Source organism: Neomonachus schauinslandi, chromosome 11, assembly GCF_002201575.2.
Source record: "Neomonachus schauinslandi chromosome 11, ASM220157v2, whole genome shotgun sequence".
NCBI classification, from domain to species: Eukaryota; Metazoa; Chordata; class Mammalia; order Carnivora; family Phocidae; genus Neomonachus; species Neomonachus schauinslandi.
The window spans coordinates 11288759-11307207 of NC_058413.1; the positions used below are offsets into that span (position 1 = coordinate 11288759).

Here is an 18449-nt window from a genome sequence, read left to right on the forward strand (position 1 = left end):
CTCTCCTGCTCCCTCTTCCACTTATAAGGGCCTCTGATTACAGTGGGTCCACCGAGATAATCCAAAATAATCTTCTCATGTTAGAATCAGCTCATTAGCAACCTTAGTTCCCACTTACCATGTGACCTAACATATTCACAAGTTCCAGGGATTAGGATGTGGATATGTGGAGGGTGGGGGTGCATTATTGTGCCTACCACTCCTTCACATGGCATGCGAAGCCCTCAAACTGTCTTTCTGGCCTCATCTCCCACCATACACCACGTATTAGTTAATAATACAAGTCACCCTAAAACTTAATGGCTTAAAACAACAAGATGTACTATCTCATAGTTTCTGTGGGTCAGGGTCGCTTAATGAGGCCACAATCAAGATGTCAACTGAGGCTTCATCTGAAAGCTCAATTGTGGAAGAATCAGCTTTCGAGCTCATTCACATGGTTGTTGATAGGATTCCTCCCTCCCTGGCTGTTGACTGGAAGCTGTTCCCAGTTCTTTGCCATATAGGTTTCTCCATTAGGCAGCTCATAATGTGGCAGCTGGCTTTCTCAGAGCAAGAAGCAAGAAGAGCCAGAGACAGATGGCAAGCAAGAGGGAAGTTGGACTTTTGCCACTTCATCTTATAACTTTTGTTGTATTATATTCATGAGAAGTGAGGCCAGCCCTCACTCTGGAGAAGGGGATTTCACAATGGTGTGATCACCAGGAGGTGGGAACTTGGAGCCATGTTAGAAGCTGTCTGGTGCACTCCAATATGTGTCCTGTGCTTTCATCTCACAAAACCACCAACACTCCCCCAAGAAAGAAAAAAAAATGCTTTAAAGCCCATGTTATATTTGTTCATTAATTTGCTCATCTAAAAATTATTTATTCTGTTGCTACTGTGAACTAGGTACTAGCTCAAGGGCTGGAGATAGAACAGTGAACAAGAGACAAAGACCCTTCCCCCTCAGAGTGGACATTCTAGTGGAGAGGGAGACAGACAGTAAAACTACATGCACAGTGTGACAAAGGATAAGGAGTCATAGCAGGTAAGGGGCACAGTGGGTGTCCATGGGGGTGAGGCTGTCTTCTACATGAGAGAGATGGTCTGGGAAGACCTCTCTGAAAACTGGCCTTTGAGCAAAGACATGAAGGAAGTATGGGAGCCACTGTGAGAATATTTGGAGGAGGAGAGTTCTGGGCAGTGGGGACAGCAAATGCAAAGGCAGGTGATGGGTTCAGGGAGCAACAAGAAGCTAAGTGCAGCTGGAGCAGACGGAGCAAGGGAGAAAGCAGTGGGAGGGGAGGTCCAGAAGACAACTGGGAGCCAGAACGTACAGGGCTTGTCATTAGAAAGGACTTTGAATTTTATTCTAAGATGGGAGCCACTGAAGAATGTCCCCCTAAAAGAAGCTGCTTAAAATCCAGTAGTTACAAAAAAAATTAGCCCCTCCCTTCATAATCTCAAGGTATTATTTCTAGTTGTATGTTATAGGGAGGTATACATTGCTTTAATATAGGTGCATTTCTGAAATATATATATATATACTTAATATTTAAATATAGTTCATTGATCCACATTTTCTAATTATTTAATTTAAAAGATAGTATCTGAAGGCCCTGAGTGTTTATAACTGCTTTGTCCCCAGATAAGGAAAGAGAAATCAAATAAAACAGTCTCTGGGTGGGGCACCTGGGTGGTTCCAAGTTGGTTAAGCATCTGACGCTTGATCTCAGCTCAGGTCTTGATCTCAGGGTCATGAGTTGGAGCCCTGCATTAGGCTCCATGATGGATATGGAGCCTACTTAAAAAAAAAAAAATACAATTTCTGGGAAACTCGGGTCCATTGCTTGCCTGAAGCCAAGCAACCTTAAAGAGCCTAGGCTGGGACCCAGGTCACAGCAACTTATTAATTGCATAAAGGCCAACTTCACCTGGCAGATCCTCACCTGAGAGCATAAAAGGACATACTTTGAAGCAAGTGCCTCGAACGGTAAGTAAGACGGTGCCTTAGGAACTGCCTAACCTTCAATGAAGTGGTTGCTGATAAACAGCCAGGAGGTTGTCTGGGCCGGTGTACAAAAGCCCAGGAGGTTGTCTGGGCCGGTGTACAAAAGCCCAGGAGGTTGTCTGGGCCGGTGTACAAAAGCCCAGGAGGTTGTCTGGGCCGGTGTACAAAAGCCCAGGAGGTTGTCTGGGCCAGTGTACAAAAGCCCAGGAGGAAGGCCCATTTATGCTCCCTCACACACCAGCCATGCTCCTGATGTAATGACCCAGGACTGTGGTGAAGGACACTCTGTCATCATTGCCATCACTGCATACTCAGCCCCAAGTGTCACCTATCACTGTGCCACCTAGAAATCACCTCCACACACCTTGGAGGATTGATAGGAGGGAACTTAGATAAGCATATGGAAATTAGTTCTATCAGAGAAAGAGAGGTGAACATAAGTGGGTAGGAGTGGCCAGGAGTGGGAGGAGGGCAGACTGTTTTACCAAAAGAAGCATATATAAGAGAAGGGTTTTAGAAACACTCCATTTTCAAAACGGGGATCTGTGCATGGGATCTGTAGACAGGACAAGAGAGAGTGGGATGGCCTGGTTCACCCTCCACCTCCTGAACCTTCTCTGGGCTGTGGCTGGGACCAGCACCTCGACCCAAAGCTCATGCTGTGAGTATGGTGGTTCTTCCAGAGAGGTCAGGGATGCAGCTCCCCCAGGGAAAGGGGGAAACCTCACACACGGAGGTCTGCTGAGGGGAAAGTGATCGAAAACAGCAATCACTGCAGAAGTTCAAAGTAGATGAGTCAGGGTGAGTGCGTGCTTCATCTTTCCTGGTCAAAAGCATAAGTTCTTGGAGAGGCAAGTCTACGCATTTTACCTTAAGAGAGATCAAAATACTGGCCCAGGAATGATGGCTGGTGGCACAAAGAGAGACGCTCAGAGCAGTTCCGACCAAGTGCCACTGCTAGGGGGATGTTGGTACTTGCTGAGGACAGGTCATATCCCAAGTCTTCCATATTTTTCATGTAAGACTAAGAAGAAAAGAGGGTGCCTGGCTGGGTCAGTTGGAGGAACATGCAACTCTTGATCTCAGGGTTGTGAGTTCGAGCCCCACGTAGGGTGTAGAGATTACTTAAAAATAAAATCTTTTAAAAAAGGGAGGCACCTGGGTGGCTCAGTCAGTTGAGCATCCAACTCTTGATTTCAGCTCAGGTCATGATCTCAGGGTCGTGGGATTGAGCCCTGCGTTGGGTGCTGCTTTCAATAAGGAGTCAGCTTATCCCTTTCCCTCTGCTCCTCTCCCTGCTGGCCCACAGGTTCACACACACTCTCTCTCTCTCAAATAAATAAATAAAATCCTAAAAAACAAAAAAGAAATAACTTTATATTTTTTTAGGATTTATTTATTTGAAAGAGAGAAAGGGGTGGGAAGGGGCAGAGGGAGAGGGAGAGAGAGAATCCCAAGCAGACTCCACGCTGAGCACAGGGCTGACACGGGATTCAATCCCAGGACCCTAAGATCGGGACCTGAGCTGAAACCAAAAGTCGGACACTTAACCAACTATACCACCCAGGCACCCCCCAAAAAAATTAACTTTAAAAAAAAGAGTGAGAAAAAACTACAAGGAAATCAGTGATTTCTAGGAATGTGCTAGAAATAATATGAAATGGCCATGAGCCATATTGCTTGAACTTCCTAAATGAGAAATCACTTTGATAAATATAAGGGTTATTTGAGAAGATGTTGGGTCTAATTGGCCTCAAAAGAAAATCTCAGTGTTTTCTCCATCTCTCTTTAATAATCACCTGCTCCCCCCAAAAAATAATCACCCCCACAGAGGGTGTCCCTGAGAATACTAATGCTAACTAATCCCATCTTCTAACAGAGAGATCGGGAAACATGTTTCTGAGATGAGAGAGAGAGGATTAGGGGTTTAGTAAATGGCGTTTCTCTTCTCTTCTCTTCTCAGCTGTTCCCCCAGCACAGCAGCCCTTGGTTAATGGCATACAAGTGCTCATGGAGAACTCTGTGACCAGCTCAGCCTACCCAAATCCCAGCATCCTGATTGCCATGAACCTGGCTGGAGCCTACAACGTGGAGGCCCAGAAGCTCCTGGCTGACAAGCTCATGGCCAGTGACACAGCCGGTGAGAAGTCAGAGCCGCTCCACATGCTCCCTAATTCTCCAGCCCCAGGTCCCAACTCTACACACCCCCCCAACTCCAATGCCACTTGCGATTGTACCTGAATCACCAAAGCATCTTTCCCTATGTACCTGGAAAGAAAGATGTGTGAAGTGAGAGCATTTGTAGAGTTGGGCAGGAGAGCAGAATTAGCTCTAGGCCAGATATAAAAAGAGCGGGCTTGCAGCTCTGGCCCCACCACTTACCAACTCTGTGACCTTGAACAGGCCGCAGATCTGGACCAACCTCACTTCTTTGTCTGCAAAATGCAGATGATTCTAATAACAAGGACACTAACAGTAATTATAACAATGATAATAATAACCAAATCTCTGTTCTGCCTACCTCACAGGAGTTGCCTTGAGGATCAAGTTAGATAATAAAGTTAAAATTATTTTCAGGTATGAATTTGTATGGGTGCTCTTGCTGCTTTAGATAACAGGGATTCCTGATGAAGTTGTCAAGTCACACAGTGGTCACCAGATTAAACATTCCTTGAGCATTTTTCCATACTTCTTTCCTTAAGAAAAACCAGATCAAAAAACTATCTAGAGGCACCTGGCTAGCTCGAGGGGTGGGGGTAGGGGTGGGGGTACATGTGGCTCTTGATCTCCAGGTTGTGAGTTTGAGTCCCATGTTGGGTGTAGAGATTACTTAAAAATAAAATCTTTTAAAAAAATTATCTAATCACCTTATTAAAAAATCAAAATGATCTGGACAAGAAGCAGAGAGCTCAGCCCTGGCCCCTGGCACACTCTCCCCCTGAGAATACCTTTGTGACTGTTTTGTTCTCTCCTCCACAGACCTGACCATTGGTCAGCTCGCCCTTACCATCATGGCCCTCAACTCCTCCTGCCGAGACCCTGGGAATAAAGTATCAATTCTACAGAGACAAATGGAAACCTGGCCACCTTCAAGTAAGACCTCATCAGAAGGGAGGGGAGAGTGAGGCAAATGGTCCTTCCTGAGAATATTAAACCTAGAAAGAAAAAGATGGGTGAGTGGAAAGTAAGGGAAGAGACACAAGTTACTCAGGATCCCTCAGATAATCCCACAATGAGATATTCACTTTGATTCCAAATGAACCAGAGAAGACCACTACCTGGGGACACAGACTTACACCATCACCCGAAGACAGCTATCCCTTTTATTCTCTTGTCCTGCTGGGTAATATTCTTATTCTGAGAAATGTTCAAGTTAGCTTTTGCCAATATGGAGTCTTTTGGGACAGGTTTTCTAGAAATTTCTACTTAAAAGATTTGACTTTTACCTTTTTCACGAATGTCCTCATTATGGTGAATGTTAATCTTACAGAGACCCTCTGTCCCCTTCCCAGGCCCCAGTGCTCCAGCTTCAACCTTCTATGGGCCCAGTCTGGCGGTCCTGGCACTGTGCCAGGAGAACCCAGAGACAGCCCTACCCATAGCAGCCCGCTTTGCCAAGTACCTGAGGTTCAGTTCTTCCCCCTTCAATACGGGTGAGTTGGTTGCCACTTCCAAACACTGCCCTGAGCTGGGAACATCAAGGGCATTCAATGGGGGAGGTAGGCAGGAGGGGAAAGTGGGAGGGGGAGCTTTCCATGGAGGAGGAGTTGAGGATCATGAAAATGTCTGCAGATGGAAGGCACTTAAGAAATATTTGTTGGACATGTGAATTAAGGAATAAATGAAGGGGAGACAGTAAAACAAAGAATCCAGGACAATACTTGAAATATCTGACAATGACAGAATCTCTCCTGGGAACAATAAACAAGTCATCCAAGTCAGCGGTTATTCCCAGGCAAATTCTTAAATGATTAAATCAATGTCTAGACTCAGTCTTACCCTGAAACCTCTTCTTTTTAAAGATTCACCTATTTATTCTAGAGAAAGAGAGCAGGGAGAGGCGCAGAAGGAGAGGGAGAGGGAGAATCTCGAGCTGACTCCACACTGAACAAGGAGCCAGACACCGGGCTCCATCTCACGACCCTGAGATCATGACCTGAGCCGAAACCAAGAGTTGGATGCTTAACTGACTAAGCCACCCAGGCACCCCTGAACCCACTCTTTTATTACTACTGATGATTCCCCTCTCCTTCCTTCCCAATGTTTCTCCTTATAACATCCTGATATTCTCTTTCTAGTAAACAGATACTCTCTGAACCCTAAACCCACCATGCTCCTCCCCTTCAAGGATACACTGGAACCATGTTATTTCTTCATTCTGTAACCTTATGGCTGCTTGTGAAGGGAAGCTTTTTCCCCTAAGCACCATGTCCTTTTCTGTCCACCCTTCTGCAGATCATGATACCAGCTCTGAATAACACCCTCTCTGAGGACATTATCATGTGCCCCTCATTCATGGTCACCTTTTCTCCTTTGCCACTCTCCAAGCAACAGCATATCTCAGGTTTTCACCCTGTTATCCACTCTGCCTCTGCAACCTCTCTCATTTCAGGCAAACTCGCTCATTTCAGGCTCTTTCAGACCAATAATCAAGTACTCTAGTACCCTCCCTATGGCTCAAGAGCAGACTGGCCTCTATTTTCCATCTGGGACCTCATGCATTACCAAGGTGTCTGTCAGTTCAGGAGATTTGACTTCTCGGCCAACAATGGTTTCAACAACACTGTCATCCTTAATGAGGTTACATAAATTCAGGTGGAGATTACAGTAGGGAGGAGAAGATCAGAGAAAGAAGTTATCTGGCAAGCCTTTCATTTGTTCTGTCTTGTCCTGTCAGAGCTTGCTCATTCAGTCCACATACACTTTTCCATGCAAATAATGAAAATGACCCTGTGCTGGGTGCTTTGGGAGGTGCAAAGTTCCCACCATCCAGGAGCTCACAGAGCACGGTAACAATAAAACAGAGCAGAGAGTGCTGAGATTGCAAAACAGGTCCAAACAACACAGGCTAAAAAAGTTCAGAAAAGAGGAGCGCCTGGGTAGCTCACTCAGTTAAGCATCCGACTCTTAATCTCAGCTTGGGTCTTGATCTCAGGGTCGTGAGTTTAAGCCCCACGTTGGGCTCCATGCTGGGCATGGAGCCTATATTAAAAAAAGGTTCTGAAAAGAAACTGCACCTGTGGCACTGGCCAGACCAAAGAAGGTTTCACTGAGAGGTGGTGATGGCCGGGCCTCCAAGAACCAGTGACATTTTTAAAAGATCAACACTGGGACAAGAAAAATGAGATTGAATAAAGGGCCAGTCTACATTAATTAAAAGCATGAGCTGTGGAGTCATATAGATCTGGGTCCTGGCACTGCTAGTTACCAGCTGTGAGGCCTTGGGCCATTACTTGGCCTCTATGAGCCTCCATTTCTCTATCCCTTCAATGGAATTAATTATAGGTCCTATTTCACAGTCCTGAGGAATAAAGGAGATAATGTAGCTGGAATACAATAAGCACACAGTAAATGTTAGTCGTTCATATTGTTGTGGTGATGGTTGTCTTACCCACTCCCCGCCAACCGTGCTTCACAGACACAGGAGCGATGGCGACTTTAGCCCTGACCTGTATGTACAACAGGATCCCGGAAGGTTCAGAGGAAGGTTACAGGATTCTGTTCAGTCAGGTACTAGAGGAAGCCGTGAAGAATATCAGCATGAGGATCAAAGACAATGGCATCATTGGGGACATCTACAGTACTGGCCTTGCCATGCAGGTAAACACACCACCCATGCTCTTTGTGGGGTCCATGCCAATATGATAAGACTGGATTGTAGGATCAAGAGACCAGGCTTCTTCTAATATCTTTGAGAAAGATCAGCCAGTATGACTTGAGGTAGATTCCCTGTAGTGTTTGTCTCAGCTTCTCTACTGGTAAAACGCAGGTGTGAATTCCTCCCTACCTCATAGGTGAAGTGTGAAAATAAAACTACATGAATTATTTTCTCTTTCTTGGAAAAAATAAATAAATCCCAGAAGCATATCAGGTTATTACTGATAATGATCAGTTTGTTCATAATAATTATAGATTGGTGAAAATTTGACATATAAAAAATAAGGATATTAAAATAGGTCCTCAAAAAAATGGAATTTTCTGATTCCATCTTGCCAGTCACGTGTTCTCTTTTCAGCCCTTTATCTTGATCCAGAAAATGCCGGCTTGTGTTCAAACTGATTAATGAAAACAACTTAAAGCTGACTTGTCAAGCTCTTTTATACTCTTGATCTCATTTCAACCTTACACAGTGCCCTAAATGGCAAAACCAGGTGTGTCTGGTACCCTGTCCATACTCAATCCTATGTTTCCCTAGTACAGATACCCAGGCTCAGATTCCGTAAGATGCTGCTTGATATATCTCCAAATGCAACCCCACCCCATTGATTAGGGCTGATTAGGGCAGCATCCTCCCTTGGAAGACATACTAATGATAGTGGGGAGAGATAACCAACTAGAATCGGAAATTAAAGGGTCATCTGTGGCCAAATCCTCTAGTCCAAACTGAGAAGTTTGTGCTCCAAAGTCTCGAAATGCCTAATGTAATGTAGTCATAGAAAAACTACATTATGACCCTCTCAACTCTGAAAGCCCAGGAAAGAGAGAACCATGGCCAGCCCCCTAAACCTAACACACCTCTGGACTAGTGGTAGAAAGAAATCCTTTTGGGGAGAGAAGCAGAGACTGGCCCTTACATTCCACACATTAGAAATTAGCAAAGGACATAAACCGACTAGAAATTAGTTTATGTTAAACATAAAAGTAAATACAAAATCCCCACTCCAATGTGCCATGTACTGTAGCAACTAATGAGAACAATGTCAGCTTCCATATCACGTCAAAGTGAATGAAGTTTTGCCATGGAGAAAAAAGACTGTTACCAGTCTTTGAATCAGGCTGAATCATCTAAGAACAATCCTGGGGCTCAGGTCTAGAAAGCCTTGTGGAATATCAGGGGCAGTCTGGAAGGGATATAAGGTGGGTTTTATCTATGACTCACTTAAAATAAACTTGCTTCTCCTTAATGCCAGCCAGAGAAATGTTTGCTTTTGCTAGTTTGGTTTGTGAATTCTCTTTGGGATTTTATCACCCACAGGGTACACTCTGATAAGCTGTACCTAAGAATTAAAGCTTTATTTATGAAAAGGCAAGACCTCATCCTTATCCTGATATCACAGGTCATATGGATTTCTAATCAGTTAGGATACATAACCTCTCCCTACTCAAGTTATGGCACATATCTAGAGTTTACCCAAACAGCCTGAAGTCTGAAATCACCAGATATCTAATACACAACTTTTTTTCTAATTTAAAATGTTCTGGTGTGGAAAAGCAAAGGGCTCTCAAGATGTCACAACTTGAGTTTGAATCCCAGATCTGCCACCACTATGGGCAAATATTGAATTTCTCTGAATTTCACTTTCCCCATAAAAACAAGGTTGTAAAGGTTTTTTTGTTTGTTTTTTTTTAATCACAAGCATGATGTGGTGCTCGGTAATTGTTCACGGTCTCTCCCAGCAGAAGAGTGATATTAAGCTTCCTTTTCAGCCTTTATTCATCGTCTTCCAGGATTTCAGTGCCCTTCAAGCGGCCTGGGCCACCTACATGGCTTCCCTAGGCACTCAGGAATTTCTTCTCTTCCTTCTATCAATATTCCAAAACCTTCAAAATTCCTCTTAACTTGGGGATTTAACTTGGAAAAGGATCTGATAAACATCTTCATGCAAGGTTATTAATGACTTCTCACAGGGTAATGTGTTATTCCTCTCTAGAGTGTTGGCATTGGTAATGTTTTATCCCAAGGGGATACATCTTGCTTTTGGGATCTGAGAGGTGAATATGGCAAGTGAACAAGATCTGGCTGCTGAGGAGTACCTACCTAATGCCCCTTACGCCAAACTACCCTGTAAAGTGACCTCTGGCAAGAGCCAGGGTCCACGGTTGTCAAAGCTAACAGTGATGGTCATGCCTGTCAAAACTGGTGGTTCATCAACTGCCTTCGGCTCACAAAGCCATTTCTGACTCGACTCTCTCTTCTCTCATTTCCTATTCCAATCTTCAGGTGAATCAGTCACCAGCAATCTCAAACCACTGACATACTCTGAGGGTCATAGCACGCCACTAAAAGGGAGGGAGGTGGCAATGATAGCTTATATATCACACACTACAAAATGCTTTTGCTTATTGTCCCACATCTGAACCTCAAATGGACCCACAAAGGTAGGCATAAATTATGATTTCTATTTTACTCATGTGATATAAATCTCAGCAAAGTAGAATGACTTACGTGGTGCATTAATCAAGAAGCCTTTTGCAAATAACATAAAACCCAAATAATTTTGGCTTAAAAAAATGGGGATTTACTATTTCACATTATAAACTAGAAGGTCCAGGGCTAGATTAAATGGTTTGAGGATTAAGCAGAATAAAGGACTCAAATTGTGCTTTCAGGCACCATTCTTTTTTCATCACTCAGCCCTGGTTTTCCTCACTGTCTCCTACTGCATGGCTTCTTCGAAGTGACTGAGGAAGATGGTCCCAGCTCAATGCTTACTTACGTGGTGCCAGCTGAATACCCCCAGCAGGAGAGAAAGACATGCTTCTCTCTCTGAATGTTTGTATGTCAGGGAAGGACACTGGCTAGTGTGTGTGCCCACTAATCACTGTCACCAAAAGGATGGCACTCTATGATTAGCCCAGCACAGGCCATGAGTCCACCCCTGTGGCCAGGGTTGTGGAGCCTCTGGCTGATAGTCCTGACATGATCACAAAGAATGGGAGGAGTCCACCAAACGGTGTTCAGGACAACATAAAACAAAAGAGCACTACCATGTTTAGATGGCCAGATGACCCAGACTAACGCTGCCCCTGGAGCTTGTGGGTCTCACCTTCGTTCTACAACCAAGAACTGTTTTATATACACATGCTATAAATATAACAGCCCTAATAGTGTTCCCCATATCTGACTGGTGCACATATATTTGTTGTGTGACTGCTATGTGACAGACCTTGAGCTAAGAGGTGGGGATGCAGCAGTGAACAAGAACGACAATGTCCCGAACCTTGGGCAGCTCAGTGTTGGATTCTGTTTGATCCCCAAGATTAGTGATCAAGTCTATCTCTTATGAAGTTTATAGAGGCCAACTCTCAGCTATGCCTAATCAATCTCTCAGTCTCTCTCTCTCCCTCTCTCTCTCCTGTCCCAGGCTCTCTCTGTGACACCTAAGCAACCTAACAAGGAATGGAACTGCCAGAAGACCATGGACACAATACTTAAGGAGATTGAGCAGGGGAAATTCCACAATCCCATGTCCATTGCCCAAATCCTCCCTTCCCTGAAAGGCAAGACATACCTGGATGTGCCCCATGTGTCTTGCAGCCCTGGTAAGAACTCTTTAACATCTGCCTTTCCTTATGTCATGAAGTAGCAACTTATGCCACTAATAATATGTGGATCGATTTTAAGTGGCATATAGGCTTGTTATGTAGGCAAAGCCACATCTGCTATCCATCCCCAGGTGTTGTGTACTAACACACGGCCATGCCAGCCTGCCCTCATAATTCAGCCCCCACGTCTACGTCATTCGGTACACATTAAGTGAGCACCTACTATATGCATAGCGTTCGGTGAGATGCTGGTGAAGAGGGGAGGTCCATGCTCCTAGCAATCAGATGATATATAACTTCCTTAATTCACTTGACAAATACACCAAAAATTATGCAGTATCTTATGATATCTGCTCTTTATAAGGTCAGGAAACAGATATGTAGACAAAAACTACAACATTTGGAAGAAGGAAATACGTATTAACTAGACATAGAAGCACATGTGGTGCATAGCAAAAAAAGTGTGACCACTGATCTGGTCTGAGAGACTTATGAGAAGAACAGAGTTGTGTTTAAAATCAGACTTGGAGATCTAAATATGAAGCCTTGGTGCACCTGGCACATCAAAGGAATGGGTTGGAAACCAGGCACATTACCTTTTTATTTTTAATATCTCTATTTTATCCAATTAAAAATATAATACAGGGATACTTAAAATTCAAACGTTGTAGAAATATGCAGGAAGAAAGTGGGAGTCCTGCATAAAAATTTTATCACTCCAGAGATAACGAGTCTTTGCAAAGATACCTCTTCTTTCTAACCAAATACTAGTATAAAGTACTGTTTGGCTTATGCTGCATGGACTTGCCTAGATAAGCAGAGATTACTAAGCTCCTTGCCCATCTCGGTACAGAGTCTATAGAGACTGCAATCGAGCAGCCTGATCCCAATTACACCAAACACAGCTGCATTCACCCAACTCCTTAGGCTGCTTCCCAGTGATTTTCCAACCTTGACAAGGTGGCCACGGAGTCTTTCCTAGGATTCTACACTATAGTTGCCCAGGTGTTTTGTTAAATGGTCTGAAACTTACTACCTTTGCTTACTACCTTTGTTGCCAAAAAAGCCCACAACTCCACAGAACTCAATCATGTAAAATACATGACTTAGGGCTAACCATCCTCCCTTCTGGTTATAAATTCTTTTAACAAAACTGATGTTCACTATAAAACTGGCTGTCAGCTCTTCAGCTACGAACAATTCTCTAGAATGGAAATGAGAGCTTCATAGATCACACCAGTTCCTCAGAACAACCCACAAAGGACACAAAATCATTGCCATTTCTTGAAATGTTTTTTTAGGATGAGTTGCCAATAACAGATTTTTGCACCTGTAATACAAACCCCATAATCTTCAACAAATGTGGCCTCTTCGCTCTTCACAGGTGATGAAGTGCAACCAACTCTCCCCACTCAACCCAGCCGTGTTCCCACCACAGCCTCCAACATCACCGTCATATACACCATAAATAACCAGCTGAGGGGGGTGGATCTGTGCTTCAATGTGACCATCGACGTTAGTGTGAAACGTGGATCAGTGCTACTTGTTGTCCTAGAGGAAGCACAGCGCCGAAATTCCATGTTCAAGTGAGTGCTGCAAGCAGCGTTCACCATTCTCCCCAGACCCCTCCCGAATTCCCATTCTCTCCCTCCTTCCTTCATTTTCTTACTTTCTTTCTTCTTCTGATAATTTAACAGATCTTCATTGCATCACCCCTTGAGAAGCCTGCAATCTTGTAACTAGCAGGGCTCTCAGGAAAAATTCAGTGACACAGTCAACATATGATGGAGTTTTACAAACAGGAATTCAAAGGGGGAGAGTCTGCTGTGGGTTAGAGTAGTCCAGGAAGGTTTGTGGCTTTGGACCCCATTTGAGGAATAAGTACTGTAAGGAAGATAGGGGAAGATGGTATTCTAGGAAGAGGGAATGGCTAGAATTAAGCATTCGAGACAGGAATAAGCAAGGACTTCAGGGTCAGTGAGTAGGCCAGCTTGACTAGAGAACAGAATATGGGATACGGGACTGAATCAAGTAACGTATGGAAGAACAGGCTGGGTGATATTGGAAAAAGTCTGAAAAACTGAGATGAGATCGGGCTTCCTATTAGAGAAAGCATTGCAAGCTTTTAAGTAAGAAAAGTCATGTTGTAAAACGTTAACTGGTTCAAGAATGGGAGACAAGGAGGAGACCTGGGGCTTGCCTGTGGTAATGAACCTGGGAGGTGATGAAGACTCCATCTAAGATAAACAGACTCACACCAAGGAAGATGCCACTCAGCTCTGTGAGCACTGGAAGGGGGGTGGGGCGCAGAAAGAGAAGCTTCCAAACTTTTGATAGGAGTGTCAGAAGGAAAGAATGTCTTTCAGAGAAAAAGACTTAATTCCTTTAGACATGTCTAATTGTGGGTATTCAAAACAGAAACATTAGGGAGGTTTTGGAGGTTTAGATGAAGACCTAGAAAAAGAGGTCAGGATAGGCAAAAGAGGCTGGACGGTCATCTGACAGAGGTGATGACCGAAGTTGAGGAACCGTGCAGAGGTAGCAGACAAGCTCCCAACAAAGCCACAAGTCCAGGGCACCTGGCTGGCTCAGTCAGCAGAGAATGGGACTCCTGATCTCAGGATTGTGGCTTCAAGCCCCATGTTGGGCATACAGCCCACTTTAAAAACAAACAAACAAACCATTATCTATATGCCCACTTTACAGATAGCACCATATAGGCCCAAAGAGGCTAAGTAACATTCCTAAGATCTCATGACGTGTAACTAATAGAGTTGAGATCTGAACCCAGACTTGACTGTGAAGCTCATGTTCCTTCCACTGTCCTGTCGGCAAAGGGCAGAATAGAGAAGTAAATCCCAAGAAATAAAATTAAACCTTGGGATGTCTTCATAGTTTGCAAGAAGAGGAAGCAGTAGAGAAATATGGAGAAGACTAAGCTCACAGGAGGAGCAGAGGAAAAATGCCAGGTCCTGGAAAGGAAAAGAGGAGAGACATTCAAAGGAACGATGACATGACCCAAATTCTGCAGAGCGATGCCAGAGAGAAAGATTGACCAAGCCCAAGGAAGTGACAACTGAGTGGTATGCGGAATCTATTCCACAGGATTAGGTTCAATACATTATACCTGCTGTTCACAGCCCAGCTCCATAATTTCCCTGACTTCCATAGACAGGTCAGGATAAAAGTTGCATTTCAAGAATACTTAGTTTTCAAATACCCTCTGAATATACCTTACTATTTCTCTGAGCTTAGCTTTAATTTTGCCTGATTTTTCTTTTTCTGACTGTGAATGTCATAAATACGTATACTAGACAACTGGGGGGTGATGCATAAAGAACAAAACAAAGCACCTCTGAAACTAGTAATACACTATATGCTAATTAATTGAATTTAAATAAATTTTTTTTAAAAGGAACAAAACAAAGCACCTATAGTGTGTGCACAATATAATCGCTGTTGACATTTCTTTATAATTTTGTAGGTTTTCTTCTTTGCATCTTATAGATAGTTGTGATCCCTCACATGGATGGGATAGTTATTTCGTGTAAAATTTGTGTCCCACATTTTCACTTAACAATTATTGCACGAGCATTTTTAATGTCACTTAAAATTATTGAAAAATACAATTTCATCACAGCAAAAAAAAAAAATTCAATCTTGGATATTCATCCCATCACTCATGTAAGTATTCACCCATTGTTGGGCATTTACATTATTTTAAATTTGCTTATTGATAGGTTTTTTTAAAAAACTCCATTCATTTTAATTTCATTTACTTGCAAGTGAAGTAACTTCATATCCATTAGTCATTTGCAATTTTTCTTTTGAGCGTGGTTTTATCTGATCTCTAAAGCACTTAGAATGTCTCTGTCCCTTCACCTTAACTCCTTATTGACTGACCTAAATGAGGTTAATCACATATGATTTTATTCTTACAGATTTGAAACCACGATGACATCATGGGGCCTTGTCATCTCCTCCATCAACAATATTGCTGAAAATGTTCATAGTCGGACATACTGGCAATTCCTTAGTGGCAAAACACCTTTGAATGAAGGTAAGAAAAGGAAAGGCATTTGGGACTTTCTTCCATAGTCTGTGGGCTACTTTCTTTCATTTCCTTATTTAATTAATTCATTCATTTAATCAAATAACTGTGAGATTGTATGTATATATATGAAACTTGTGTATACAGTGATGCCACATACATGTACATACACATATATATATTATGAATATATATACAGTGATTCGATTGAATGATAGATGATGGGTAGATAGAGGTAACCATCTACTCTGTTCTCTTAGATAGAGGTATTTGCAAATGACACTACAGATAAAGGACTGGTATCCAAGATCTACAAAGAACTTCTCAAACTCAACACCCAAAAGACAAATAACCAAGTCAAAAAATGGGCAGAAGATATGAAAAGACATTTCTCTGAAGAAGACATACAAATGGCTAACAGACACATGAAAAAATGTTCATCATCATTAGCCATCAGGGAAATTCAAATCAAAACCACATTGAGATACCACCTTACACCAGTTAGAATGGCAAAAATTGACAAGGCAAGAAACAACAAATGTTGGAGAGGTTGTGGAGAAAGGGGAACCCTCTTACACTGTTGGTGGGAATGCAAGTTGGTACAGCCACTTTGGAAAACATTCTTTAAAATTTTTCGCAAATACTAAAATACCCTCCAAGTTAAAGAGCACTGTGTGTGGTTTTGTCTAAGGATGATGTTCCCTAGTTAAGGGGATGTTAATCGGCACAATGCAGGGAGATGTGAAGCCACGTAAAGTCACAGCAGAACTGAGGCTGTGGCTTTATAAGATGCTTTATTATCCAAGATTTCAATGGGAGAGATGTTTTCTTAGAGTCTGTCAGGTACTTAACAAAATCTGGCTAGTCAGAATTTGTTGAATTGCAGCAAAGCATGTAATGAAGATCTTGAGGTTACACAAGGCTTGGTTAGAAGCCCCTTCTCTTACTTACTAGCTGCATTAAGCAAGGAATGAATCTTCTCAGAACCAGTTTCCAGAGCTATAAAATAGAAATAGTAGTAACCATTTCTTGGGTTAGTGTGAAAATTACAAATAACATGTTTAAAATGAGTAAGTTCAATGTCTTCTGCATTCACAAATGCTAAATATTAGTATTCTACCACCTGCATCTCAAGAATTGCCCGGGAACCTAAATCAGGCTTATTCTCATGTCTGCCAATTACCCTTCTTCTCTGGGGAAAGAATGGTAAACAGGCCTCTGACATCTAAAACATCTGGGCCTGGAATTATCTTTCCGATGCCCGGTGACTTGAAAGCTAATCATCAATACTGCCATCATCTAACTTCTCTGCCCTGAAACACAAGAATTCTCAACCCAATGCCCTTCCCTATTTTTTGCAAAATCTTCAAAAGTGAACATGAGTTCCTACCTTGAATGCTGTAAGTTCGACTTAACTAAGTCGTTTTATTGCACAATAACTATGTGCCAGGGACTATATTAGGCATCTGGCAGTCCTTATTCCTAATCCTGAAAATGTCTCTTCAGGGTAGATATTAGTGCAATTTAAGGCATGAGGAAAAGGAGGCTCTCACAATTTAAGGGGCTTGTCCAAAGAGATGCTCCACATGGCAGCTCTAAGCCTAGAAACAAGGACTCCCTAAATCTCAATCTCATGCTCCTCCATACTAATCAAGCTGCCCATTTCACTCAGGGATGATTTTACTCCTCTAACTATGGGCTGGCCCTTTGGGAGGTAGGGGTGGTTACACGCACCATGGCTTCCTCATGTTCTTCTCTGCTTGTTTCCAGGAGTTGCCGACTACAAACCCTTCAGCCATGAGCACATCACGGCCAATTTCACAAAGTACTAAGGACAAGGTGGGTTCAGGTCCTCTCAAACACCTCCAAAGGACGGTGGAATTTTTGTTCACTTTATTTCAAATCTATGCAAAAAAAGTGGGTATCTACAATGCTACCATACTCCTGGTAAAAACATGGAAACCACTATGTAGAATAAATGATTCAAACTTCCCTGGAGTCTTAACATCTGTGACCCAAGAAAAAAGGTCCAGCTTCTCAAGGCAATGACTGCCAGTCATTGTTTAAACCTAGGATGAGGGGAGAAGAGAGAGCCCCGGTGATATTTTTGCAGTTCATTCTGATCTTCTCAATTAATTAAACAACAGATTCCTTTATTTCTACAAATGAAGTGATATATTTTAAAAACTCCTATAAAAAAACCTCCTATTTTTGTTTCTTATACCAAGTACTACTTTTCAAATCACTTAATGAAATGACCAAAATTTTTCATATGAGACTCCCAGATGGTTTAGAATGAGGTAAATGATGTTAATACTCTCTTTTACCATTTCTAATATTTATTCTGGGTAAAATTAAGTTTAAAATGTATATTTTTATATAATTTATATATATACACATTTAATATATAAATATAACTCATAATTAGTATACAATATAAAATTTAATGTATTTTATATGTTAAATATAAATATAGATCTAAAATCCCACCCCACATAAAACATATATATTTTACACATTAAATAGAAATATAGATCTATAACCACACCCTAAATATATATATATTTGAAAGAAAAATAAAGCTTTCAAAGACAATCATAAATCTAATCTCTGCTGGTAGGAGTCAACATTGGTACTGACTTTCTGGTGAAGGACATGAAAATTGTATCAAAAGACCTAAAATATACTCAACTTCAACCCCCAAAATCCCAATTCTGAAAATTACACAAAGGAGAGAATCATAATAGGGCACAGATATACAAGAATCAAAATGTGTGCTGAGGCAATCAGAGAGCAAACCTTAGAGATGCAGCTTTAGTACACTTCCTAATACTGACCCCAAGGCAAAGATTCACCTGCCCCGTCACAGGTCTCCCCCTCCAAGCTGCTCAGAGTAAGAGCCTACCCTCTGGTAACAGG

The 18449-nt window shown here is 42.4% G+C and overlaps 1 protein-coding gene across 1 annotated transcript; it reads left to right on the top strand.

Moving 5' to 3' along the window:
• The first annotated feature begins 2575 nt into the window (after nucleotides 1-2575).
• Nucleotides 2576-17362, top strand: CBLIF (cobalamin binding intrinsic factor). Its single transcript, XM_044919604.1, has 9 exons — nucleotides 2576-2654; nucleotides 3957-4133; nucleotides 4973-5086; nucleotides 5506-5646; nucleotides 7632-7813; nucleotides 11299-11476; nucleotides 12864-13065; nucleotides 15421-15539; nucleotides 17301-17362. The coding sequence occupies exons 1-9, from the start codon at nucleotides 2576-2578 to the stop codon at nucleotides 17360-17362; spliced, it is 1254 nt and encodes a 417-aa protein (XP_044775539.1).
• The last annotated feature ends 1087 nt before the right edge of the window (nucleotides 17363-18449 follow it).